Source organism: Orycteropus afer, unplaced genomic scaffold (assembly GCF_000298275.1).
Source record: "Orycteropus afer afer isolate SDZICR_OR568_19922 unplaced genomic scaffold, OryAfe1.0 scaffold00007, whole genome shotgun sequence".
NCBI classification, from domain to species: Eukaryota; Metazoa; Chordata; class Mammalia; order Tubulidentata; family Orycteropodidae; genus Orycteropus; species Orycteropus afer.
The window spans coordinates 25,634,290-25,662,218 of record NW_006921594.1 but is presented as its reverse complement, the minus strand read 5'-3'; the positions used below and the strand labels follow the sequence as shown (position 1 = coordinate 25,662,218).

Here is a 27,929-nt window from a genome sequence, read left to right as displayed (position 1 = left end):
TATTTTTCATTTTTGTGCATATTCAATGGTTTTTTTTTTAATATTGTTGTATAGTTGACAAAATTCCCTTAATTATTTCTCATTTCTTGATAGTTATTAGTTTAACTATGTTAAGTTTTCCTCTATCTTTTCCTCTCTGCTAGGAAAAGGAAGATGACAAATCAGACACCTCAAGTTCTCAGCAGCCGAAAAGCCCTCAAGGTCTGAGTGACACAGGATATTCTTCTGATGGAATATCAAGTTCACTTGGTGAAATTCCAAGTCTTATTCCAAGTGATGAGAAGGACTTGCTCAAAGGCCTCAAAAAGGACTCTTTTTCTCAAGAAAGCAGTCCTTCCAGTCCCTCTGATCTGGCTAAGTTAGAAAGTACTGTCCTATCTATTTTGGAAGCTCAATCTAGTACACTTGTGGAAGAAAAAGCAGACAAGAAAACAGAACCCCATGGAGCTTCTCCAGAACAACCTAAGGACCAAGAGAAAACTCAGAGTTTTTCTGAAACACTGGAAATCACTTTTTCAGAAGAGACACTCAAGGAAAGTCAAGAAGAAAGGAAAGACACTTTGAAAAAAGATAGCCTAGAAGGCATTCCTTCTAGAAAGGACTATAAAGAAAAGTTGGAGTTTGTTGATGACTTAGCTACCAGAAGACAGTCTTATGATTCAGTTGAAGACAGCAGTGAAAGTGAAAACTCACCTGTTCCCCAAAGAAAACGGAGAACTAGTGTTGGTTCTTCAAGCAGTGATGAGTATAAACAGGAAGATAGTCAGGGCTCAGGTGAAGAGGAGGACTTCATTCGAAAGCAAATCATAGAAATGAGTGCTGATGAAGATGCTTCAGGTTCTGAGGATGATGAGTTTATTAGGAACCAACTCAAAGAGATTAGTAGTAGTATAGAAAGCCAGAAGAAGGAAGAAACTAAAGGGAAAGGAAAGGTAATGGCAGGGAAACACAGGCGGCTGACACGAAAAAGTAGTGCAAGCTTTGATGATGATACAGGGAGACGCCATTCATGGCATGATGAAGACGATGAGACATTTGATGACAGTCCTGAACTTAAGTACAGAGAAACCAAAAGTCAGGAGAGTGAGGAACTTGCAGTTGCTGGAGGTGGAGGGTTACGTCGATTTAAAACGATTGAACTCAACAGCACAATAGCAGATAAGTATTCTGCAGAGTCATCACAGAAAAAAACGACTTTGTATTTTGATGAAGAGCCAGAATTAGAAATGGAAAGCTTGACAGACTCACCAGAAGATAGGTCAAGGGGGGAAGGATCTTCTAGTCTTCATGCTTCCAGCTTCACTCCTGGTACTTCCCCTACATCAGTGTCATCACTTGATGAGGATAGTGACAGTAGTCCAAGTCACAAAAAAGGAGAGAGCAAACAGCAGCGAAAAGCTCGGCACAGATCACATGGCCCTCTTCTGCCTACTATTGAAGATTCTTCAGAGGAAGAAGAATTGAGAGAGGAAGAAGAATTATTAAAGGAGCAAGAAAAGCAGCGGGAGTTAGAACAGCAACAAAGAAAGAGTTCTAGTAAAAAATCAAAGAAAGACAAAGATGAACTTCGAGCTCAGAGAAGGAGAGAAAGACCAAAGACACCACCTAGTAACCTCTCTCCCATTGAAGATGCTTCTCCAACAGAAGAATTGCGTCAGGCTGCAGAAATGGAGGAGCTCCACCGATCTTCTTGTTCTGAATATTCACCTAGTATTGAATCAGACCCAGAGGGTTTTGAAATAAGCCCAGAAAAAATAATAGAAGTACAAAAAGTTTACAAATTGCCCACAGCTGTATCTTTATACTCCCCAACAGATGAACAATCTATTATACAGAAAGAGGGTGACCAAAAGGCATTAAAAAGTGCTGAGGAGATGTATGAAGAAATGATACATAAATCCCAGAAATATAAAGCTTTTCCAGTTGCAAATGAACGAGATGAAGTGTTTGAAAAAGAACCTTTGTATGGTGGGATGTTAATAGAGGATTATATTTATGAATCTTTAGTAGAGGACTCATACAATGGATCAATAGATGGCAGTTTATTAACAAGGCAAGAAGAGGAAAATGGATTCATGCAGCAGAAAGGGAGAGAGCAAAAAACAAGACTTCCAGAACAGATTTATGAAGACCCTATGCAGAAAATTACAGACCTCCAGAAAGAGTTTTACGAGTTAGAGAGCTTACATTCTGTTGTGCCTCAAGAAGATATTGTTTCAAGCTCTTTTATCATCCCAGAGAGCCACGAGATAGTGGATCTTGGCAGTATGGTAACTTCTAACAGTGAAGAAAAAAAATTATTAGATGCTGATGCTGCCTATGAAGAACTCATGAAGAGGCAACAGATGCAGCTAACACCTGGATCCAGTCCAACCAAGCCCCCCATTGGGGATGATGTGACAGAGGCCACCATGGACTTTGATAGAATGCCTGATGCATCTTTGACATCGAGTATTCTCTCAGGTGCATCTCTTACAGATTCAACCAGCAGCACGACACTCTCTATTCCAGATGTTAAAATAACCCAACATTTTTCCACAGAAGAAATTGAGGATGAATATATAACTGATTATACAAGAGAAATTCAAGAAATAATTGCCAATGAAGCACTGATTTTGACTTATTCTGAGCCCTCAGAAAGTGCTACATCTGTCCCACCATCTGACACCCCTTCTCTTACATCATCTGTTTCTTCAGTTTGTACCACAGATAGCTCCTCGCCTGTTACTACCCTGGATAGTATAACCACCATTTATACAGAGCCAGTAGTAGTAACTAAATCTGAAGATTCTGAGGAAATTTCCTCATCAACTTATTTTCCAGGCAGCATTATTGACTATCCAGAAGAAATAAGTATGTCATTAGTCAGGGCTGCCACACCAGATGATAGGACTGGTGCTGATCATATTACAATTTCCTTATCTGATATGACACCTTCTATCATAGAATCTGTAGGAACTGAATTAGAGGGACCTGTTGCTGACACTATTTCCACCGACTTACCTCTATCTGAAAAAGATCCAACAAAGAAAGCTAAGAAGGAAGATAGAAATGGAGTTATTCTGGAAGTTTTAGAAGCTTACAGAGATCAAAAGAAGGAATCTGAAGCTGAATTCATAAAAGTGACCATATCTGAACCTGGATTTGATCAACGACCTTCTTCAGCAAAAGCTGTTCCAATAACGGAGCAGATTTCAACAACGTGCTTTGTATCTGGAGAGGTCTTTGACCAGGCAAAACCTGTGTCTCAGTTACCATCTGGCGGTCCTTCTGTTTTCTCTCTTCCAACTAAAACTCGCCCATTCTTCCGAAGTTTTTCTTTGGACACATCAGCCCAACCACCTCCTCCACCTCCTCCTCCTCCCCCACCATTGCCTCCACCAACTTCACCTAAACCAACAATGTATCCTAAAAGAAAGGTAGCAATTACAGCTTCAGTGACTGTAGCTACTAGTGCTATACCTCAGGTTGATGCTGTTGCTACTGAAGAGACCCCAGCTGTTTTGAAGAATACTGGGTTACCAGTAACAAAGATATGTACCCCTGCACCTCCTCCTGTTCCTCCTAAGCCATCTTCAATTCCATCTGGACTTGTATTTACACATAGGCCTGAGCCAAGCAAACCTCCAATTGCCCCTAAGCCAGCAGTTCCTCCACTTCCAATAACTACACAAAAACCAGCAGATACACCTCCCAAGCCAACTGGTTTATCTTTAGCTTCAAGTATGACATTGAATTTAGTGACTTCAGCAGATTATAAATTGCCATCCCCTACTTCCCCACTTTCCCCCCACTCTAACAAGTCCTCACCAAGATTTTCCAAATCCCTCATGGAAACTTATGTGGTTATCACATTGCCTTCTGAACCTGGGACTCCAACAGATTCTTCAATTGGTCCAACAGTTACCAGCTGGCCCCTTGGATCACCCCCCAAAGATCTAGTTTCCCTTGAACCGGTGTTTTCTCTAATCCCTCCTGTGACAGCTGCAGCAATTCCAAGTCCTTCAGAGCAGAGCCTATATGTCTCAGGAACTTTGGAGACATTTCCTGCTGTCCCTGTCACAACTGTGTCTTCATTTCAGCCACCTCCAACTTCAGTTGCACAGTTTCTCACAACTGCAGTATCCAAGGTTGAGGTTTCAGCAGCTAAAAGTACGGTACCTAGTATTGGCCCCAGCAGCATCTCCATAACAATTCCTCCAGAACCTCTTGCTCTGGATACCCTACATTTAGAGAAGCATCAGTACAAGGAAAATGGAAAGTTACAACTTTTTGGTGATGTCATTGATCTGCGTACAGTGCCAAAAGAAGAAGTTCAAGTAACTGAAAAATGTATAGATCTTTCTGCTTCTACAATGGATATGAAAAGGCAGACCATATCAAGTGAAGTTTATGGGAGACAAATTAGTACTGTACAACCATCCATTATAAATCTTAGTGCAGCCTCATCAATAGTGACTCCAATATCCCTTGTCACTGAAACAGTGACAGTTGTCACATGCACAGCTAGTGCAAATTACACCACAGGTACAGAAAGCTTTATGAGTATAGAACCAACAGCGGCACCACCACTCCAGCTAACTACATCGAAGTATGCTGAGCCCCCATACAGGATGCCAAGTGGGCAAGCCTTGCCTACGCTTAGGGAGGAAGCACCAATAAACTTATCCCTAAGTACTTCAGCACAAGCAGTCACACTGGCTGTTACAAAACCAGTCACTGTACCTCCTGTTGGGGTTACAAATGGTTGGTCTGATAGCATCACATCCCAGGGGACCACTGATGGAGAAGCAGTGGATCTCAGTACCACGAAGTCTTACAGAACTGTTGTAACAGTGGATGAATCGACTTCAAGTCCAGTGACCAAAATAATAGAAGATGATGAAAGACCTGTTGATCTGACTGCAGGAAGAAGGGCTGTGTGCTGTGATGTGGTTTATAAGTTACCTTTTGGAAGGAGTTGCACAGCACAGCAACCTAAAACTACTCTTCCTGAGGATCGTTTTGGTTATAGGGATGACCACTATCAATATGATCGGTCAGGGTCATATGGTTATAGAGGTATTGGGGGAATGAAACCTTCCATGTCTGATACTAATTTAGCAGAAGCTGGACACTTTTTCTATAAAAGTAAGAATGCTTTTGATTATTCTGGAGGAGCTGATGCAGCAGTAGATCTAACTTCAGGGAGAATTACTACAGGTCAGTATGATGTAGCAGCAGACCTATCCTTGAAATATCATCATGGTGTTCCCCATCTCATTTCAGGATGAAAATATGGTCCCTTTTCCAATTGTGTTATTTTTTCTCTTTCTTTGGATGTTTTGGCAACATAGTTTGGAATACATGTGCGCTTTTTTTTTTTTTTTTTCATTTTTTATTTGTTCTGCCCAAGTCGCCTGCATGTGCCTGCATGTTCAACGTTGCTTTTATTCCACATCTAATTAGGTTAACCTGTGGATTTGCATGCAGACCCATTCATTATGTTCATCAAGATGAGAGGCATTCTAATCCAAAAAGCATCATTCATTCTTGGAACTGGACTATAACTCTGCCCTGTATTTCAGGTGAGGTAATGGATTATTCAATCAAGACTACAGGTCCATATCCAGAAACACGACAAGTCATTTCAGGCACTGGGCTTAGCACCCCACAGTATTCCACAGCAAGAATGACTCCACCACCCGGATCCCAGTATGGGGTGGGAAGTGTTTTGAAGTCATCTAATGGTGTTGTCTGTTCTTCAGTAGCAACTCCAGTGCCTTCTACATTTGCAATCACCACACAACCTGGCTCCATTTTTAGCACCACTGCAAGGGATTTATCCGGTTTGCACACAGCTGATGCAGTGACTTCATTATCTGTCCTACAACAGAGCCAGCCAATGCCTAGATCATATTTCTTAACAACAGGTGCATCTGAAATGGACATTGCAGTAACTGGTGTTGATATCAGTGCCAGTTTGCAAACCATTACTATGGAAACTTTTACAGCTGAGACAATAGACGCTGTTCCCACTTTAACCACAGCATCTGAAGTTTTTTCTGAAGTGGTGGAAGATGAAAGTTCTCTTTTAATTGTCCCTGAGGAAGATAAACAACAACAGTTAGACTTGGAGCGTGAACTCTTGGAACTGGAGAAAATCAAGCAACAGCGCTTTGCTGAGGAATTGGAGTGGGAACGCCAGGAAATTCAGAGGTTTCGAGAACAAGAAAAGATCATGGTTCAAAAAAAGCTGGAGGAGCTACAGTCAATGAAGCAGCACCTTCTTTATCAGCAAGAAGAAGAACGGCAAGCCCAGTTTATGATGAGGCAGGAGACATTGGCCCAGCAACAGTTACAGCTAGAGCAGATCCAACAGCTACAACAACAGCTTCACCAGCAGCTAGAGGAACAAAAGATTCGCCAGATCTACCAGTATAACTATGACCCTTCTGGAACTGTCTCTCCACAGACCACTGCAGAGCAGACAATTTTGGAAGGTCAGTATGCTGCCCCAGAAAGTGGTCAGTTTTGGGGGACTGAAGAAGCAACCACCACAGCTTCAGCTGTTGTGGCAATCGAAATACCACAAAGCCAAGGATGGTATACAGTTCAATCTGATGGCGTTACTCAGTACATTGCCCCACCTGGCATCTTGAGTACTGTTTCAGAAATACCTCTAACTGACGTTGTTGTAAAAGATGAAAAACCACCCAAAAAGCGAAGTTCTGCAGCTAAAGTCCGTGGGCAGTATGATGAAATTGGAGAAAATATGGGAGACGATCCCCGAAGTTTTAAAAAGATAGTGGACAGTGGTGTCCAAACTGATGATGAAGATGCAGCAGATAGGAGTTATGTGAGTAGGAGAAGGAAGACTAAAAAAAGTGTTGATACAAGTGTCCAAACTGATGATGAAGACCAGGATGAATGGGATATGCCTAGTAGGTCACGGAGAAAATCTCGTGTAGGGAAGTATGGCGATACCGCTCCAGAGGCAGAGAAGACCAAACCCCTTTCCAAAGTCTCCAGCATAGCAGTTCAAACAGTGGCAGAGATATCTGTGCAAACTGAGCCAGTTGGAACCATAAGAACACCTTCAATACGGGCACGAGTAGATGCCAAAGTTGAAATAATAAAACATATTTCAGCACCTGAAAAGACTTACAAAGGGGGTAGTTTAGGATGTCAAACAGAGGCAGATTCAGACACACAAAGTCCTCAGTATCTGAGTGCTACATCTCCACCCAAAGACAAAAAACGCCCAACACCTTTAGAGATTGGTTATTCATCTCACCTTCGGGCAGATTCCACTGTACAGCTGGCTCCTTCCCCACCCAAATCTCCAAAAGTCCTTTATTCACCCATCTCACCACTTTCACCAGGCAAAGCCTTAGAATCAGCCTTTGTACCTTATGAAAAAACCCTTTCTGATGATATAAGTCCACAGAAAGTGCTGCATCCAGATATGGCTAAAGTTCCACCAGCAAGTCCTAAGACAGCCAAGATGATGCAGCGTTCTATGTCTGACCCCAAGCCTCTGAGTCCAACAGCAGACGAGAGTTCCAGGGCTCCTTTTCAATATACCGAGGGCTACACGGTAAGAATGATTCTCTTTTCAGTTAAAAGGCAATGATGGGTCGATATTAATCTTTTTGCAGATTTTAGGGGAGAAATAAAGCTCCTGGTACATTCAAAACCTTGTACTAAATTTCAGTGATGACTGTTGCAAAATTTGGGTAAAAATTACATACAATACATTCATTTAAAATTATCCAAAAAAGAAAACATTATGTGATACAAGACGAAGAAGAAATTTATTATTTGATATTAATAAGATTGTAAGTTTTGTTTTAATATTGAAATCTCCCTAGTGTGTATTGAGGACTGTGATTTCAGTGAATTTAATTCATATTCATGGTCAAGTATGATGGAATGAACATTGAACATAAACAGGTAAGGCAAAAGATGACTGTAAATTTAGACCCATGGTTACTAGAATGCCAAAGCTGGTAGGGTCCTTGGAGATCATCTTGTCAGTCACTATTATGTTTCCATAAAAATGCTTAGTATAAACTTTGTCAATAGGGAACATTTCTAGGGCTGGCAGATGAACATGATATGCGAGCATCATAGTTTATCCATGTTTATTTTGCTTCTGGCGGTTTTACTGTTCTAACCCAGGTAAGCCTTCATCTTTTTTCTTAAATATTCTTACTTTTCTTTTCTAAATTTTTTATTCATTGCCTGAATGAGGAAAATTTAGTATTGAAAGAGGGAAAATAGGAATATAATTAAGATGCCTTAATAAAAGGATAAACTAAAACCAAACCTGATGCCTTTGAGTTGGTTCCAACTCATGGTGATTCCATGTGTTAAGAGTAGAACTGGGCTCCAAACAGTTTTCTTGGCTATAAACTTTATTGAAGTGAATTGAGTTTGAGCCACCAACCTGTCGATTAGTGGCCAAGAACAAACAAACCAGTTTTAGTCACCCAAGGACCTAATAAAAGAATAATTGATGCTAAACAATAATTGTAGATTGATAATGTGATTTTTGATAGTCTAAATTGGGTTAGAATTTCATAAGCTAAAAACTTTTTTTACATTTACCTTGATAATAGAGATTATTTTAAAGTATGTATGTATGCTACAAAAGGTAAAGAACATATGTTGATATGTTAGATACCTTGTGAAGAACTCTATAACTGAGAATAAGAAATGTTAATAATTAGTTATAAAAGCAAGTATATGCTACTTTAGAAAATCTAATATAAGTCTTTCAAAGTTGATTCAATAATGTGATAGTTCAATTTAAAACAGGATTTATGTTGTAATTAATAGCTTCCCTCAAGCATTGGTTTCTGAATTCTAGGTCTCAGAACCTGAAACTTCTACATAAGCTTTGCTAAGGTATTGCTAGATTTCTGTTGACCTGTATATTGCCTGTAGGCTGAAAAATATGCCATTGCATATTACTGTGTATATTTATGAAATGAGCTCTGGTGGTGTAGTGGGGAAGGCATTTGACTGCTAACCGTAAGGTTAGCAGTTCAAACCCACCAGCTGTTCCGCAAGAAGAAGATGAGGCAATCTAAGATTTACAGCCTTGGAAACCCAATGGGGGTTGCTGTGAGTCAGAATTGACTCAATGGCAGTGGATTTGGGTGTCTATTTATAGATGTATAGACATTTCAATAGTAATTTAATAAATTACATATTCATTCTACTTTTTAAAAATTTCATTGTAACATTTTTCATTCTGTTCTCTCTCAACCAATGAAACTTAAAAGTAAACCTGTCTTTGGGGGGGTTGGGGAGGGACAGAAGACACAGCCCTATATTTAATATTAAAAAATGACTCTTAAACACTGAGAAGATCTGGGAACCCCAGCCCTGATGCATTTAGATATAATCCAACTTACCAGAGGTTTGTTGTATATAAAGCTTTGTTTGTAGAATATATTGTGATTTGTGGTTTTTAACTCAGGTGTAATATATTGATATTTATTTACACAGCTGTGGCCTATAGCTTAACTTAAGGATTTAATGAAAAAGTTTGAAAATATGGTTTTTCACAGTATTTTTAAGGTAATATTTAAGATTTTGTCCTTAGAAAAAATTGACATTCCACTTGGTGTACTCATCATTTACTGAGTATAAAGCCCTGGACCCTTTTTTGTCTTAACTTTGTTTATTTTTTTATTTTACTCTTTTTTGCTGTTGAGAATGTACACAGCAGAATATACACCAGTTCCACAATTTCTATGTGTAGGATTCATTGATGTTGATCACGTTCTTTAAATTGTGCAACACTCTTACCCTCTTTTTCAGTCCTGCTCCTAAACCATTAACAGAAACTCATGCCCTCTAAGTTTCCTAGCTAATCTTTCCATTTGCTGTTGTCATTTGATCCCATGTAGATAGTTCTTAAAAGAACACAATGCTCAAGGCAGGCATTTTTTACTAGTTAAGGTATACTATTGTTTGGTTTTAAGAAGACATCAGGGGATACTTCTGGTTTAAGGTTTAAAGATTATCTCAGGATAGTAGTTTCAGGCCCTGTGCTCTTAACTCAGTGACTCAGTTGAAGAAGAGGTTCAAGTTGTCAATTTTTTCATCACTTTGTATTTGTAAATATGTAATAAAATTACAGTTGGTTGTATGGGTTCTATTACTGATTTTATCAGTAATACAGGTAGTCCCTGACTTACAATGAGGTTCCCTTCCAACAACTCCATTGTAGTTCAGTTCTTAGATAAGTCAAATGCAACTTGATTCTGTCTTTTAAATGTCTTGAAACTGGGCATCAAGTCTGCCTTTTTTTAAGTGAGTGTGTGTTCTGGCAACCTTTCCTAAGACAAGCTTTTTTGTCCATGTTGACAATTTTATCAACAGTAATATGTACTATTTGTACATATTATAGATACGTACTATATATACAGTATGGCAGCATGCAATTTGCTGATGTCTTAAAAAAAAGGCATAAGTGCAGTTCATTGTAGCTTGAATACATCATAAGTTGGGGACTACTTGTTTTGGATTGACAAGGTAATCATATGTAATCATGAAAGAAGTTGAACAGAGCTGCATCTGAAAAATCCTAGCTGTACTGGGCTGTGGGATATAATTCAGTACCTCCTGCATTCAATTGGTCAAACACAATGATTAATTTAATGTGGAATATTTGTACATAAACTCGAAAGTATTGTTTTATTTGATGTACAGGGTAGACTGTATTATATGTAGTCAGTGTTTTTAATACATTAGATGCTTTAAGTCTAAGATGTGACTTTTGTAATTATTTCTATGCAAACTTATACACTTTTTAGTCTGTTTTAAACTAAATGAAAATAATTTCTTGATTGTATAACTCTGATTGATAATGTATTAACTTTACTAAAAAAACAAACAAAAAAAAAAGCTCTGGTGGCGTAGTGTCTAAAGCATTTGACTGCTAACCAGAAGGCTGGTGGTTCAAACCCACCAGCTACTCCATGGAAGGAAGACTGGGCAATCTACTTCCATAAAGATTTACTACCTTGGAAACTGAAAGGGGGTCTCTATGAATCAGAATCAACTTGATGGCAGTGAGTTTGTTTTTTTTTAGTTTAATAAAAAGAATATTCTTCTAAGTGATCCATAGTGATATGTCTGATTTAAGAAATCTAGCTCAGCAGTTAAAGAACCCCAATTTTCACAGATCAGTAAAGTTAAAAAAAAAAAAAAAAAAACCACCATTTCATAGGCATTGAGGCAAGACAGTAACACATATAATACAGCGTGAAAGGTAGGTTTTATGCCTAGTGAGATTCTGTAATAGCATCTACTCTTCCTGGAAGTATCAGGAAAGTTTCAAAGAGAAGGTACTGAGACTTGAAGGTTGAGATCTCTATTGGACCATGAAGAAGGAAATGGAGGTGGTTGTAAGTAGAAGACATAAAAAAAAATAGCAAAGAAGTGAGAAGGATGTTTGTCATGGATGAAATTTTAGCCAAATAAGGCTCTACTTTGCCATAACAGACTTTGAATTTACTTTGCTGGACTGTAGTGAGCCTAGTCCAAGTCGTCATCATCTTACATACACCTGCATTTTTATGCAAATAAAGGAGCGCCCCCACGCCCGGTAGCACAGTGGTTGCTAACCACAAAGTTGGTAATTCAAACCTACCAGCCATTCCATGGGAGAAAGATGTGAAAATCTTCTGTAAAGTTTTACAGACTTGGAAACTGCCCTATAAGACAGTTCCATCCTATAGGGTCAGTTAGAGCTGGAATCTACTTGATGACAGACAGTGACTTATGTAAATAAAATGCACCTTTGTTTTCCAGTGGCTCCCTCCACCTGGGAGGTATTTTCCTAAGTGCCACTATACCATTTTTTTCACATGTTGCTGTAAAAAAAAAAAAAAAAAAAGTGTAGCATGTTTACCAAAATATCTCCAGCAGGGAGGGAGCAGTTGGCAAACAGACATAAAAGACATGCATTATTTGCATAAAAATATGGTAACTATTCATGAGCCTCTGCACTCTTTCTAGTCTTGTCTTCTCTTCAATCAGTTCTCCAAGTAGCACCCAGGATGATTATTAAAATGTAAGTCAGATTGTCACTCACTTCAGTAGATTCTCATAATACTCAGAATGCATTAGAATTTATTTATTTATTTATTTTTGCTTAGGCCACTTACCTGATCTCAACCTGTCTTGCTATCTTATTGATCACTCCCCATACCTGCCCAGCTTCTCACTGTTCTACAAGTACTGATCTTTAGATGTGCCAACCTCAATCCTAGCCAGCATTTGTCTGAAATTCTCTTCCCAATTCTTTGCCTTTAACCAGCTTTCTGCTCAAATTTCACCTCCACAGAAATTCCTTTAAAAAAAAAAAAAAGTCTTCTACTACCATGCATCCCTCCCCAACACCCTCTAAATTCATATACAGTATATTGCTTATCAATATATTATATCTTTAAACGAATATAATCTTTCTTCTCCAGTGGAATGTAAAGTCTATGAGTGCCAGGAATTTGCTTTGTTTGCTACTATAGTCCCAAGTGCCTAGACCAGTGCATGGCACCAAGTAGGCCCACAGTATTTATCCTTTCTAGGATAGGCCCTCAATCAGGGCCTATCATAGCAAGTCCTACAGACAAGTATAAGTTGTATCTCCTTTGTTTAAAATGTCAAGTCCACTTTGTTTATATTGACATCTGAGGCCCTCATCACAAGCTAAAAGAGATTACCTATTAGTGTGCCCAGCCATCTTACTAATGATGAAAGAAATTCCAGAGTATGGTTGTGACTTTATCATAGTACCAAATTAAACCTATAGCCTGAGCAGAATCAAAATTCTAGGGTTCTCCAGAACACTTGCCTCAGGGAGATACATTCCTTAGATCAATCAGCCATGAAGATCAGAAGGGTAGCATTTGTGTAGGGGGAAAGCTGGGACAGAAAGGAATACATAGGGAAGGGCTAGTCACAGGGAGGAGATGGGAGGAGATGGGAGGAGAGCTGTTTATTGGTGGAATTGTAATCAGTGCTGTCAAACCAAATGGGTTTTACCTGCTGAGAGTAAAATGAATCTGCTTTGCAAATTTGCACCCAAATCACAATAAAGAATTTAAAATTTTAGGGTCCCCATGTTATAATTCTTACCTTATTAGTAGTGTATTCTGGGAAATGGTGAATATTTTCTGATAATTTCTTGTGAATTAAATGCTTATTTGGTGTCTGTCTTTTTATCTTGTCATTTTCCTCATCTCTCCCTAAAACCCCAGTTTAAATCCCTATTAGTCTTACTCATTTTTCAATTTATTTCTGCATTCATTCTTTCATTATCTCATTCATTCATTCATTGTATTCTTCCACACACTGATAAATTCTGTAAGTACATACACGATGAACTAGAGAAACAAAGTAGATGTTTGACCATCTATTGCTGGGAATATTTTGTTCTTCTTGCTTATTATCTCAAAGCACTATTTTGTACTTTTTGCTTACACACAGGGAAATCTGGACTTTTTTTCCCAAGTTTTGTTCTCTGTCAATACAAAATTATTATTTTTTTTCCTAACAAGCTCCTAGTATAGCTTTAATTAATTAAATAATTAAAGGTTCTTCCTTACAGGTAAAATGTACCTTTCTGGAATTTAAATATATTTGTTTTAACTCTGCAATTTGGAACAGCAATTATTTAAATATATTTCAAATCCTTTTTCTAGAGCCACACTTACGTAGCATGAGAACTTTAATTCTCATGTCTCTTAACTGTGTGCCTTTGCTACCATGTAAATTACATAATGGCTGCTGCTCTAGAAACTTCAGATTCCTGCTCTCTCTAAGCATTTTTAAATTTATTATTTTTGATCATGATGCCTCTTGTTACTTACTTTATATTGAACATTACTTTTTCTTCTAACACTTTGTCACTATACCCCTCTTTATTTTTTTCCATATGGCCATCTAATGTACTATATCTATTACTTGATTATTTTGTTTATTGTTTTTGTTCCCCACCAGAATTTATGAATGAGACTTTTGCTTTCTTATGTTCACTGCAGCATCCTCAGTGCCCAAAAAGATAACTGACCCATCGTGCATACTCCATAATAATAAATTAATGAATTTGTGAGTGGATGGACCTCTTTATATATAAAACTGATTTCACTTCCAAGAATTTCATTTATTTGGAACAGAATAAGAGACTAGTGTATGGTTTAAAATCAGGAAAGATGTGAGGGTTATATACTTTGACTGTATTTACCCAATCTGTATGCTGAGCATATAATCTGAGAAACTGGACTATATGAAGAACATGGCATCAGGATTGGAGGAACACTCATTACCAACCTGCAATATGCATATCATACCACCTTGCTTGCTAAAAGTGAAGAGAAATTGAAGCACTTACTGGTTGTGGTTATATTTTTGTGTCAACTTGGCTAGGCCAGGTTGAGTGGCTGGGCAGCTGGATGCAGTATTCCCTATGATGAGACTAGTAATCATGGTGGAATCTACTGGGAGCAGCTGAGTAGCTGCCTTTGGGTATGTGGTCTGCTTCCCGTATATAAGCAGCAGCTTTGGGAATGGTCTCTAGCTTATGGCACACTTGGACCCTGTATGTAGCTGTGTCATTGTTCAGCAGCCTGCCATGCTCTGCCAACCTTGGGACTTTCAATGGGCTTGAATTAATGGCCTGCCGTGTGGTTTGGTAACATCAGGACTGTGCCATTTTATTTGTTGACCTTGGGCTTGTTAGCCTCCGCAGCCAGTAGCTGCCTGAGTGAAGAGATACCTCTAGCTTCAGTGGGCTGGGAGCTGGAGGCAGAGCTGAAGCCCACGGTCGAGGGTCTTTCACCCAACCCCTAGAGTCTGGCACTTTGAACTGGGACTTCTAGCCTCTTGAACTGTAAGAGAATGAACTCCTGTTTGTTAAGGCCATCCCATTTGTGGAATATTTCCTATCAGAGTAGTACTAGGTAACTAGAACACTGGTGAAGATCAAAGACTGCATGGTGTATGGATTACACTTCAACATAGAAAAAACAAAAACCCTCCCAACTGAACCAATAAGCAATATCATGATACATGGAGAAAGCAGTTAATAAATCAAATAATATATTACATTGGGCAAATCTACTGCAAAAGACCTCTTTAATATTCTAAAAAGCAAAGATGTCACTTTGAGGACTAAAGTGCACCTGACCCAAGACATGATGTTTACAGTTGTCTCATAAGCATGTGAAAGCTGGACAGTGAATAAGGAAGACCAAAAAAGAGTAGATGCCTTTGAATTATGGGATGGGTGAGGAATATTAAATATATGGACTGCCAGAAAAATGAACAAATCTATCTTGGAGAAGTACAGCCTGAATGCTCCTTAGAATTAAGGACAACAAGACTTCATCTCAGGTACTTTGGAATGTTATCAGGATGGACCAGTCCGTAGAGAAGGACATCACGTTTGGTCAAGTGAAGGGTGAGCAAAAATGGGAAAGAGCCTCAACAAGATGGATTGACAGAGTGGCGTTGACAGTGGGCTCAAACCTAGGAATTATTATGAGGATAGATGATTAAAAACACTGGGCACTATTTCATTTGTTTACATAGGGTCACTGGGAGTTAGAACTGACTTGATGGCACCTAACAACAGCAACAAGAATATTTAGGAAGAAAACATTTTTAAATGGTACACAGATTCCCTACACTCACATATAAGGAAAAAAAATAATAGTAAGTAAAAAAGAAACCATACTCATCATCCCATTACATTTTTTGTGTGAGTTGTTGTTGTTGTTATGTGCCGTCGAGTTGGCCCCAACTCTTAGCGACCCCTCCTTGGGTTTCTGAGGCAGTATCACTACGGAAGTAGGATTGCCCAACCTTCCTTCCGAGGAGTGGCTTCTGCTTTCTCTTCTGTGTTTTTCCACCATTTTTTTAAATATATGGCACTATACTTTCTAAAGAAGCTCAGGTAGTGTAGTACCTAAGGCACTTGACTGTTAACCAGAAGGCTGGTGGTTCAAACCCACCAGCCACTTCTCAGAAGGAAGGTTGGGCAATCAACTTCTGTAGTGATACTGCCTCAAAAACCCAAGTAGGAGTTGCTGTGAGTCGGGTTCGACTTGACGGCATATAACAGCAACATACTTTCTAAGAATATTTCCCCATCCAGATTTTGTGTCTGGATTTTTTCTGTCTGTGGATTTTTTCTAGCATCATGTCTATGCCCCCTCCACTGTTTGCTGAGGGTGGTTAAAGTTTTACAAGAAGTTACACACCACAAGGCACTTGATGACAGACTCTATTCTTGTTGTTGTTGTTGTTAAGTGCCGTCGAGTCGTTTCCGACTCATAGCGACCCCATGCACAGCAGAACGAAACACTGCCTGATCCCGCGCCAGCCCCACAATCCCTGCTATACTTGATCCCATCATCACAGCCACCGCATCAATCCATCTCGTTGAAGGCCTAACTCTATTCTTATGAAGGTGAAAAGGAGGACATAGGACAAACTTAAGTTTAAGATGAATCTTGGCTAAAAGAAGAGAATATCAGCAAGATGTTTACCTATGTTTTATTGACTATGTAAAGGCATTTGACTGTGTGCATCATCATACATTCTAGATAATATTGCAAAGAATGGGAATTCCAGAACAATTAATTGTGCACATGAGGGACCTATACATAGACCAAGAGGCAGTTGCTCAAACAGAACAAGGAGATATTGCATGGTTTAAAATCAGGAAAAGTGTGTGCATTGGTTGTAACTTTTCGCTATACTTAGTCAATGTGTATGTAAAGCAAATAATCCCAGAAGCTGGCCTGTATGAAGAATGCAGCATCAGCATTGAAGGAGGGCTCATTAACAACATATGCAGATGACACAACCTTGCTTGCTGAAAGTAAAGAGGACTTGGAGTACTTAATGATGAAGATCAGACTACAGCCCTCAGTAGGCACTACACCTCAACATAAAGAAAACAAAAATCTTCACAGCTGGACCCATCAACAGCATCATGTTAGACACCAAAAATACTGAAGTGGTCTGTGATTTAATTTTACTTGGATCCACAGTCAATGCCCATGGAAACAACAGTCAGGAAATCAACATATGGCATTGGGAAAATCTCCCGCAAAAGACTTCTTTAAAGTATTAAAAAGCAAAGATGTCATTCTGAGGACTAGAATGTGCCTGACCCAAGCCATGGTAGTTTGAATCACTTTATATGCATATAAAAGCTGGACATGGAAAAAGGAAGAGTGAAGAATAATTTATACCTCTTAATTATTGTGTGGGAGCTCTGGTGGCATAGTGCCTAAGGCATTTGACTGCTAACCAGAAGGCTGGTTGTTCAAACTCACCAGCCACTCCTTGGAAAGAAGACAGGGCGATCTACTTCCACAGAGATGCCACCTTGGAAACCCAAGGAGTGGTCACTATGAGTTGGAATCTACTCGACAGCAGTGAGTTTGGTTTTTGGCTTAATTATGGTGTTGGCAAAAACTATTGACTATACTATAAGAATACACTGCCAGAAGAATGGAAAAATCTGTTTTGGAAGAAGTATAGCCAGAAGGCTCCTTAGAAGTGAGTGTGGTCACTTTGTCTCACATACCCTGGACATATTATCAGGAGGGATCAGTCCCTGAAGAAGGATATAATGCTTGGTAAAGCAGAAGGTCAAAGAAAAAGAGGAAGACTCTGAATGAGATAGATTGGCAAAGTGGCTGCAACAGTGAGCTCAAAACATAGCAACATTTATGAGGCTTGCACCAGAGCAGGCAGTGTTTTGTTCTGTTGTACATAAAGTAACTATGAATCAGAACCAACTTGACTACACCTAACAAAAACAGCAACAAAGTTTAATTCAGAAAATGGGGTTTTGCTTCAGACCTAAGTCAGTCATTTTCAGTCATTCCAAGCTCCTCAATTTTAGAATACTCTTACACATTCCCTGCTGTTGATCGTGAATCTCTATAGAGATTCCTTGATCACTATTATAACAATGCTTTCGTCACATAAAATTTTAGTTGGAATTTTGGATTGCCTCTCATCAAGCTTTTAAGACCCTGGACATTGTCAGTATTTCCATTCTAACTAGCAAAATGGCCATCAGAGGCAGCTGGGCACCATCCAATTAAGTGAGCTCTTCACTATGCCATAGTTTAGACATTCTACTTTTGTGCTCCTATTATTGTGGAATGGGAGCTCCGGTAGTGTAGTGCCTAAGGCATGTGACTGCTAACCAGAAGGCTGGTGGTTCAAACCCACCAGCCACTCCTCAGAAGGAAGGTTGGGCACTAGTTCTGTAGTGATACTGCCTCAGAAACCCAAGGAGGGGTCACTGTGAGTCAGATCTGACTCCATGGCAGTGAGGTTTTTTTTTTTTAAATTGTAGTATGTATGGAGGAAGGCCACACTTGGAGGAACAGCTTTGCATGGAGAAAAGACTAACTCAAGGTGTGAGATCAATCTCCTCTGAATTTTTTTTTTTTCCCTGAATACCTGATTCTTTACATAGTGAAATGGGTTGTTGCAGTGAAGTTGCCAACATTAGATAAGAATTTGTAGCACATTTGATTATGCATATGAGAGATATTATGACAATTAAATAACTATTCCAGCTTGCAACATGGAATACAACCAGGAATCAATGTTTTAGGATAATCAGCTAAAAATGTCAAAAAGAGGAGAACCACAGATGGAGTGTATCAAACATAACCAACCAGTTTTTTAGCAAAGTTTTGTAATGTCTGTTTTACTGCTCCTGTGATGTTTATCATAGTACAACAGGAGATGTTAGCAATAGCACAGACTCCTCATTGTTGATCTATAAGGAAATCAGGAGATACTCTGTTATCTAATACTGTTTTAGTGACAGATTCTAAAGATCTTTGTTGAGCTGACATACCATCAGCAATGTCATTGGCAGTTTGGGCCATAGGGACCAGCAGATTACAAAGAGATTTTTCAAGTTGAGGACACTATGTCAATGTATGAAGGCTTAAAGGAATACCCATCCTATATCAGGTCTGGAGGTTCTCGTAGCATAGTGCCCAAGGCATTTGACTGCAAACCAGAAGGCTGGCAGTTCAAACCCACCAGCTACTCCTCAGAAGGAAGATTGGGAAATCTATTTCCATAATGATCACACCTCAGAAATCCAAGGAGGGGTCACTATGAGTCAGATCCAACTCGACAGCAGTGAGTTTGTTTTTTTTTTTTTCCTGGTACCAGGTCTGTCTGATAGTGTATTTCCAGAATCATACTGTGGCAGTTAAGGTTATGTGTCAACTTGGCTGGGCCTGGTTTTGAGTGGCTGGCAGTTGGATGTCATTATTCCCCATGGTGAGGTTGGTAATCAGCTCCGTGGTGGAATCTACTGGAGGAGCTGAGTAGCTGCCTTAGGGATGTGGTCTACTTCCAGTGTATAAGAAGAAGCTTTGGAAATGGTCTACAGCTTTTAGCAGGGTTGAATCCTGCATGTAGCTGAGTCATCATGCAGCAGCCTGCCATGTTGTCTGCCAATCTTGGGGATATAATATACTTGAATCAGTGGCCTGCCATTTAGTTTGATCATTTTGGAACTGTGCCATTTTACTTGTCAACCTTGGGTTTGCCAACCTCAGCAGCCAGCAACTGACTGAGTGAAAGATGCCTCCAGTTCCAGTAGGCCAGGAACAAGAGGCAGAGCCCAAGGTTGAAGGACTTTCACCCAGCCCCTCGATTTGGCACTTTGAATTTGGACTTCTAGCCTCATAAACTGTAAGAGGATAAACTCATGTTTTTAAAACCATCCATTTGTGGTATTCCTGTTAGTGCAGCACTAGAGGACCAAAACACATACCACCCTCTTTTGTGATGGGTTTTAGACTTGACAGGGTCTCTAAATTATTCCTCCAGTAAGAGCTTTCATTATATGAGTATATGCTTAGCAGAACTAGTAGACCTAATGTACATTGAGCTCAGCCATCTAAACAGGGCAACATACAGGCATATGATTTGTTCTTTTGGTCTGGGTTCCTTTTTGTAGGATAATCTGATCTTTCACATAAAAATAGCCACAAGAAGCACAAATTGTGTTACCTCTAACAAATTATGTTATCTCTAATTGTCTGGAGAGGGAATGGTTTTATTTACCTGTTTGAGCCAACTTTCTGTTAAAGAATTCTTATAAATGGACAATCATCTTATTCTTAGAGGACCTCTATATCTGGGAAAGTTAGGTCTTATTTCTTCTAAGTTTTCTTTTGTTGTTACTCTTTTAAAAATAGAAGTATAAAATGAGGAGGAATTGGAGTAGTGGAGAGGTAGGTTATAGAGGCTAGACTAATTTTGTTTATTTTGAGGTAAATTTAACCATGGTATTCATACAACACAATGAAACACTGAAATTGATTGAAATAGAATCAAGTAATAAAACTCAAAAAAACTGTGATTCAGGGACACAGAGTTCAGAAACAGGTTATTTACCTTGAGGTGACTCTCAAGAAGGCTTGGGAAAGAGAGACCAAATGGCTCAGGTGGTACCTGAGCCCAGTCCTTGCTGCCTAATAGTTGCCAAAGATAATGCACCTTGAAAATCTCCACTTCTGACACCAAAAAATATTGCAGAGCTGAACAAAACTTAAACTCTGTTAAAAGTGAAAAACAACTAGTTTTATTGGAGGGTTTGAACAGCTTGAGCTGGGCAACATGGTGAAATGCTAGATCACTTTTTTATACAGAGAAATGGGGAAGGGAGTACATGACCACATCATGGGAGCTTGGGACTACATATAATTATGAGGATAGCAAGTTAAAATTCTATACAGTTAACTAATCTATTTTCTGACATAGACTTCTTGGAGCCAATCTGGCAAGTGATTTTCTGAACTATCTACATATATATCCCTCCTGGGGCATGCTCGCAAGCTTTCTCCTGACACTGTCTAGACAGACATTTCCTGACAAACATTTCTCCATAAACCACATTCTTGTCCCTTCCATTGTTTTCAGAAGGTGGTGAAGATTCAATAAGGCTCTAAATCACAGGCACTGAGGAAAGCGGAAGGGACTTGGACAAACTAAAGTTTAATTCAGAAAATCTAGGTTTGATTCAGACCTAGGTCGGTCATTTTCAATCCTCCCAGACACCTCAGTTTTACTGCTGTCATGTATATGTATACAAATGTCACTGAGTGAAACCAGAAAGTTTTTAAGTTGATCAGTTTACAGTTATTCAGTACTGCCACATCACCTTAATATTTGAAGATTATTTTCAAAACAAATATTTCATACTGAGTAAAAGTCAGATATTTTATGTTAGCCTTTCCAGGTATCTATATTTCAAAATATGCAAATTAACATGATTATTAGAAAAATGTTTATTTATAATCCAAATATTCAATGACAGTGCTCTACTGTAAACGTAACACTAAATATTCTGACATGCCAGTTTAACTAACATGTAGGAGTTCTGAATTAATAGGGTATTATTGCTGACAGTTTTAAGACATAGAACATTATTTGACATTAATTAACTTCCTAAATATTTTACCATAGTATAAAGTTTATTTTAATATATTAGTTTCTTAACAGTATATTTGTGTCTGAACAATTCACTACTCTTCTAATAGTTGTGCAGTTTGTAACTGTCTATAATAAAGTTACATATACATTCTCTCATCTATATCCAATACCAACACATAACACATAATTTTGTATGAGCTTATATTTCTGCAAATTATTTAGGATTCTCTAATTTCCCACATTTGTTATTACTGGAAAATAAATGAACAAACAACTAAAATGATTGTAATGGAAAAACTGGGGGTGTATTTTAGATAGAAAATACATATTTCGATCACAATGTATTCTAATATTTGCTTGACATTTTTTCTTATCATTATATTCAACATCATTAATATACATACATATGCATATACATAAATATTTAATACTTTAGAGCCTCATAACCAATAAAACATTTTCATATACATTCTCTTAGTTGAAATCCAAACCACTTATTTTCTGTAGACTTTACATTTATTTTAGTCTGTGTTTTAAAGATGAGGATCTTGAAAGCCACATCAATGTTTTTTTGCACTACCACCAGAAACATTAGTTTATACGCATTGATTGAGGCCCAAATATTTAAGAGAATTTTCTTTTTGTTACTATTAAATAGCTTGAATTGTGTGGAGAGTTGAATAAGGAGAACTATAGGACAGATATGGTAAGGTAAACTGAGTCTTAAATGAACTGGTTAAATAAACTGAGGTAGTTTAGCCTGCAGCTATAAACAACAAAAGAAATTATTACCTGTTTTAATTTCACCTAAGACCATGTTACAAGGATTCAAATTAAAAGAGTTTGTAAAAAATCAATCTTAATTGTTGAAAACAGTTAAGAAATCATTAAGCTGCCTTAGAGATCTTGATATTTTTTGTTGGTGGTGTTTTAAATTTTTTTTTAATGGAGAAACTTCTGATAGTGTGATACAGCAAATAAAAACCTAGCCTTGTGAAGAGCAATACATAATCCTCTTGAGAGAATGAAAGTTCAGTAAAAAATAAAAGGTAGGAAGCTAGAGGTGATTACCCTTGTCACTTCCTCCTCCTTCCTCTCCATCCAAGTTAATGGTTAAATGTAAGTATGTGCAAAACAAACCTATAAAAATTGGCTTTTTGGTAAGCTATTTTAATAAAGCACTCTTAATGGGTTGTATCAAATTTTAATATTTGATCCATTAAGATACTATATTATAGCATGACACAAACAAGGCCAGGTCCCTTTTGTTTTTTCTGGCAGAATTGCAGAGTTCAGTGCCCAAGAAAAGTGGTTACTTATATGGCTTAATCATTCGTTTCTTTGGACTTTAAGCTAAATCCACTGCTGAAAGTACTAATTTATGCTAAGTGTAGAGAGTTTTTTAACACTTCATGAAAGATGACATCACAATGTTAATTTTCCTTTTGACATAAGTAAATGTGCATGGATTTCTTCAGTGTCACATAAGGAATTAAAATGATAGAAATATTTGTAACAAAATACAATGTTACTCTACTTAGAAAAAGAGCTTTCTGCTGGTGGTTTCAACCATTTTATGGCTAGAACCTATGCCTACAAATGCTGACTAAAATACAAAACTACAAATAAGATCAGATTTCACAAATTATTTTCGAAAAGCATCTAATCACTCAGTTATCCTTCTATTCTTGTGATTCTGAATATGTAGAATTGATCATTGAAAGGAAAAGTTAAACTCTTAAAGTGTTGTTTTGTAAAAAAAAAAAAAAAAATTATTATATAAGTTCATGACTTTCAGCTTTGAGAGGACTGGTAAAAGTATTTTGTGCCACATACTTAATTTGATTTGCCATACCCAAATCAATTGTTAATATTATTGTATTCTAAATAGCTAAAGGGAGCTCTGATAGTGTAGTGCCTAAGGCATCTGATTGCTGACCAGAGGCTGGCAGTTCAAACCCACTAGCCACTCCTTGGAAGGAAGATTGAACAAGCTGTTGCTATAGTGTTACCACCTTGGAAACCCAAGGATCTGACTCCATCACAGTGAATTTGGTTTAGGGAGCTCTAACGGTGTAGTGCCTAAGGCACTTGACTGCTAACCAGAAAGCTGGCGGTTCAAACCCACCAGCCACTCCTCAGAAGGAAGGTTGGGCAATCTACTTCCTTAGTGATACTGCCTCAGAAACCCAAGGAGGAGTCTCTATGAGTTGAGTCCAGCTTGATGGCAGTGAGTTTGGTTTAAATAGCTAAATGATTCTATAGTTTATATGGAAAAAGTGTCACAGTTAAACACTCTCCAAGAAAATATTGTTATTTAATTTAATTTTGAGAAAGCTACTACACATGGTTTAAGTTTATGAAGAAGATATATTTCATTCACTGCAAACATATAGATAAAGAAATCTCTGAACTATTCTAGTATGTATCAATATGCTATTATAAGTTAAGGAACAATCAATTAATGACAGAGAGAAAGGAACATCAGTATCTCAGTTCCTGCAATTTTGTGGTTAGGCATTTCAAGGATCTGAGTATAAAAGACCTTTGATATCGTAAGATAATTTTAAGCCTTTCTGTCTCTACTGATTTTACATTTGGAATGGTTTTTGATAGGTAGTTATAGACTCATCCATCAAATTGCTAATGATATAATACTCCAGAACACACGTGGCATAGCAATTGTAGTTCTAATCTCCAGAAATGTAACATAATTATGGATTTACATTTTACAACATTTGAGGTAAACTTAAGTTTGTCCTGATGAGAGACTACCAATGAAGAAATATTTTATGAACATATTGGAGTCACTGCACTGTCTGTGTGGATCAATGATTCGTTCCCAAAATGTAATAATGCACAGATATGCAAGCAGTACAACAATATCCACCATCCTGGAGAACAAAGGAATGCCTGCTGAAAAGAAAAAGGGAGAGATGCTTACTTTTTTATTTACATTTATGTTTTGGGTAAGTTTTCAGTTTAATTCTTAAAATTTTGATTACTTTTATTCTAATAAAAAGGTGTGACTCAGATCACACCCTTACTCAAGTCACACCCTTACTTAAGTCACACCTTTACTTACATCACACTCTTACTCAAATTTCACCCTTGCTTGAGTCATACCGTTTATCTTGCAAGAGATGAGGGAGAAGCAAGCAGAGAGAAGAGGAGCCTCATTATTACCAAGAACGAAGAGCTTGGAACAGAGCCCATCCTTTGGACTCTGAGTCCCTGTGCTAAGAATCTTCTAGACCCAGGGAAAGATTGATGCCAACACACTAAGAGGTTTCCAAGGAACACCAGGCCCACAGATGTTGAAAGGAGATAAGCACCTTCCCCTAGATTCAGCACTGTGAATTCAAACTTCTAGCCCCGTAAACTGTGAAAGAATAAATTTTTGTTTGTTAAAGCCACCCACCTGTGATATTTCTACTATAGCAGCATTGGGTAACTGAGACAGAATTTAGTACCAAAAATGGAGTGCTTCTTTAACAGATACCCAATATGTGGAAACAGTATTGAAATTGGGGTAATAATTAGAAGCTGGAAGAGTTTTAAAGTCCCGAATAGTAAAATCCTGGATTGCCTTGAAGAGACCGTTTATAGAATTATGGACATCAAAGGCAATTCTTATGAAGGGTCAGACAGAACTGAGGAGACCTATAGAGAAATGCTCCTCTGTATTTGATTTAGATGATCAGAAAATGAAATTTTGAACTTAGAATCAATTTATGATTTTATATGGTATACATAAGGTCACTGTGAGTCAGAGCTGACTCAATGGCATGTAACAACAACAACGTTATAGGATGAATTTTTTACATGTCACAAAGTTATGAATTTGAAGGAACAAGGATGGAATGGCATGGATTAAATTGTGTCCCCAAAAAATATATATATGAACTTGGCTAGACCAGGCTTCCCAGTATTTTGTGGTTGTACTCTATTTTGTGATCTGGTGTAATTATCCTACATTTTGTGATGTGTTATAAATCCAAACCACTATATGTTATTGAGGCACTATTGTTGTTGGTGTTGTTAATGTGCCATGGAGTCGGACCCGACTCATAGCGACCCCTCCTTGGATTTCGGAGGCATTATCACTACAGAAGTAGATTGCCCAACCTTCCTTCTGAGGAGTAGCTGGTGGGTTTGAACCACCAGCCTTCTGGTGGGGTGTATTTTGAGTCATAGCTTTACAACAGGCTGTGACTTAGGTCACAGCTTTACTCAAGGCTCATCTTTATTCAATTCACACCCAAGCTTGAGTCACACCTTTTGTCTTACAAGAGGTAAAAGAAGAAGAGATAAGCAAAGAGAGAAGAGAGGGACCTCATTACTACCAAGAAGGAAAAGCTGTGAGCAGAACTGTCCTTTCGACCTGGGGTCCCTGCACAGAGAACCTCCGAGACTCAGGAGAAGATTGATGGCAAGATAAGTTGACATCTCCAAGGAACTTTGGACTTAAGGATATTGAAAGAGACAAGTACTTTCCCCTGAAGCCGATGCCCTGCATTTGAACTTCTAGCCTAAACTGTGAGAAAATAAATTTCTGTTTTTTAAACCAATCTACTTGTGATACTTCTATTATTGCAGCAGTAGATAATTAAGACACTAACTAAAATCCCGAAAGACCCCAATTTCAAAAAATAAAATAAAATTGTAATTTTATATTAGAACACATACCTGTAAAGTAGTTCATAAGTTTAAGAAAACCATCACTATGTCTTTTATCTTGTAATAAGTGAAAATAAACATTTTTAATGTGAAGCTATATACTACCACTTAATCAAATCTAGGTAATAATTTTCATTGTAGCATATTGATTGCCAATCTACATAGATAAATGACTAGATTATTTGACGTAGAAATGAATAGCTGTATGGCTGGATCGATGCGTGGCTTAATTGAATATACTAGAATTAGCTTTCCTTAGAATATTTGTTTTACTGACTGTGCATCACTTCTCTTTGGCCTATTTCTAGGCTCCTATGAAATAAAGCCCCAAATGATGAAATTTTAATCATTACATACTTAGGTGAAAATTGTTAGCTACTGATGAGAGTCATAGGAGACTTCATTATCTTTGTTTGGCCACAACAGGCTGGGCCTGTGTATGTAAGAACATTCCAAATAATTTTGCATGTTAAAATAATTAATGATAATAGTTGGTAAAAGTTATCTTGTAATATTATTTCATCTGCAATGACAAAGTAATAGGTAATTTGCAAAAACAGTGTCATGCTCTTGAATAGGTAGGTGAAGTAAAAATAAAAGCTGATTTATCAGCAATAGTACATATTATAATTTGGCTAAACCCCCAAATATTAATCACATCACCTGACATTCCATTATTGGAGTTGTTTCTCTTACTTATAGAGTACTTCAAAAAGAATTAGATTTTTAATTTTCAATCTTAATGAGAAAAAATTTACTTATATAGTGAGAAGAATGACAGTGAGACCAAGAGGAACCATTTGTCTCAGCCTTATTTTGACAAGGGACTACAATTTAGATTTCTGATGTCATCTTTAAATACAAGCCATTGTTTGTTTCTGTTTGTATGTATTTAAAAGCATAATCTGTTCAAGGTCAGCATTTAACATTCTTATGTATCAGGAAAATTAAAACAACAATCATATTAAGCCAATATAGAAATTTACTGAAGCTTATTTAATATATGATTTGCCAAACAAGGTAACATTTCAACTTTGGCATCAAGATGCTCCAAAGAAGAAAGAATATCCAGACATTCTTATACCCCATCTTACCAACATTGTCAAAAAAAAATGGGGTCAGAACAGTGTTTATATAATAACAGTTTAGCCTAAAACTCAGCTTACAATCTGACCTTGGAGTTTCTGTTTCTCAAAACTGACTGCAAATGGATAATTCCTCAAAAGAGTATAATGCCTAAGGCAAAACAGTGTTCACTAAGCTATTTGCTAGGCTGTTGTTCAACTTAAAGGTGACTGTAGGAATTCTGGTAGCATAGTGTCTAAGGCACTTGACTGCTAACCAGAAGACTGGCGGTTCAAACCCACCAGCCACTCCTCAGAAAGAAGATGGGGCAATCTACTTCAGTAGTGATACTGCCTTGGAAACCCAAGGAGGGGTCGCTATGAGTCGGGTCCGACTCGACAGCACGTAACAACAACAACGTAGGAAACCAGTTTCTTCAAGGCTCAATGTTCAAAGGAATGTCTTAGGGCAGTGGCCTGGGTGGGTCAGTCCACATGGACAACAGAAATTTGGATTCCAGAAGAACTGAAACTCCTTTTCTCAGAAATCTCAAGAAATGGAAATAGTCTGTGCCTCTCTCATCTGCCAGTCTGTTGTGAACGTGTTGATGTAGCCATGTATATAAGGGAATGCTGTGAAGACTAGAGAATGTTAGAAGACCTATAAAACACATTTTGCCCAGAGCAACC

The 27,929-nt window shown here is 38.0% G+C and overlaps 1 protein-coding gene across 1 annotated transcript in view; it reads left to right on the top strand.

Moving 5' to 3' along the window:
- Nucleotides 1–27,929, top strand: part of PCLO (piccolo presynaptic cytomatrix protein) — a 529,144-nt gene that overhangs the window by 281,775 nt on the left and 219,440 nt on the right. The window contains exons 5-6 of the mRNA XM_007944901.1: nt 144–5,202; nt 5,568–7,579. Of these exons, the coding sequence (XP_007943092.1) occupies nt 144–5,202; nt 5,568–7,579 (7,071 nt within the window). The remainder of the gene's footprint in view (nt 1–143; nt 5,203–5,567; nt 7,580–27,929) is intronic.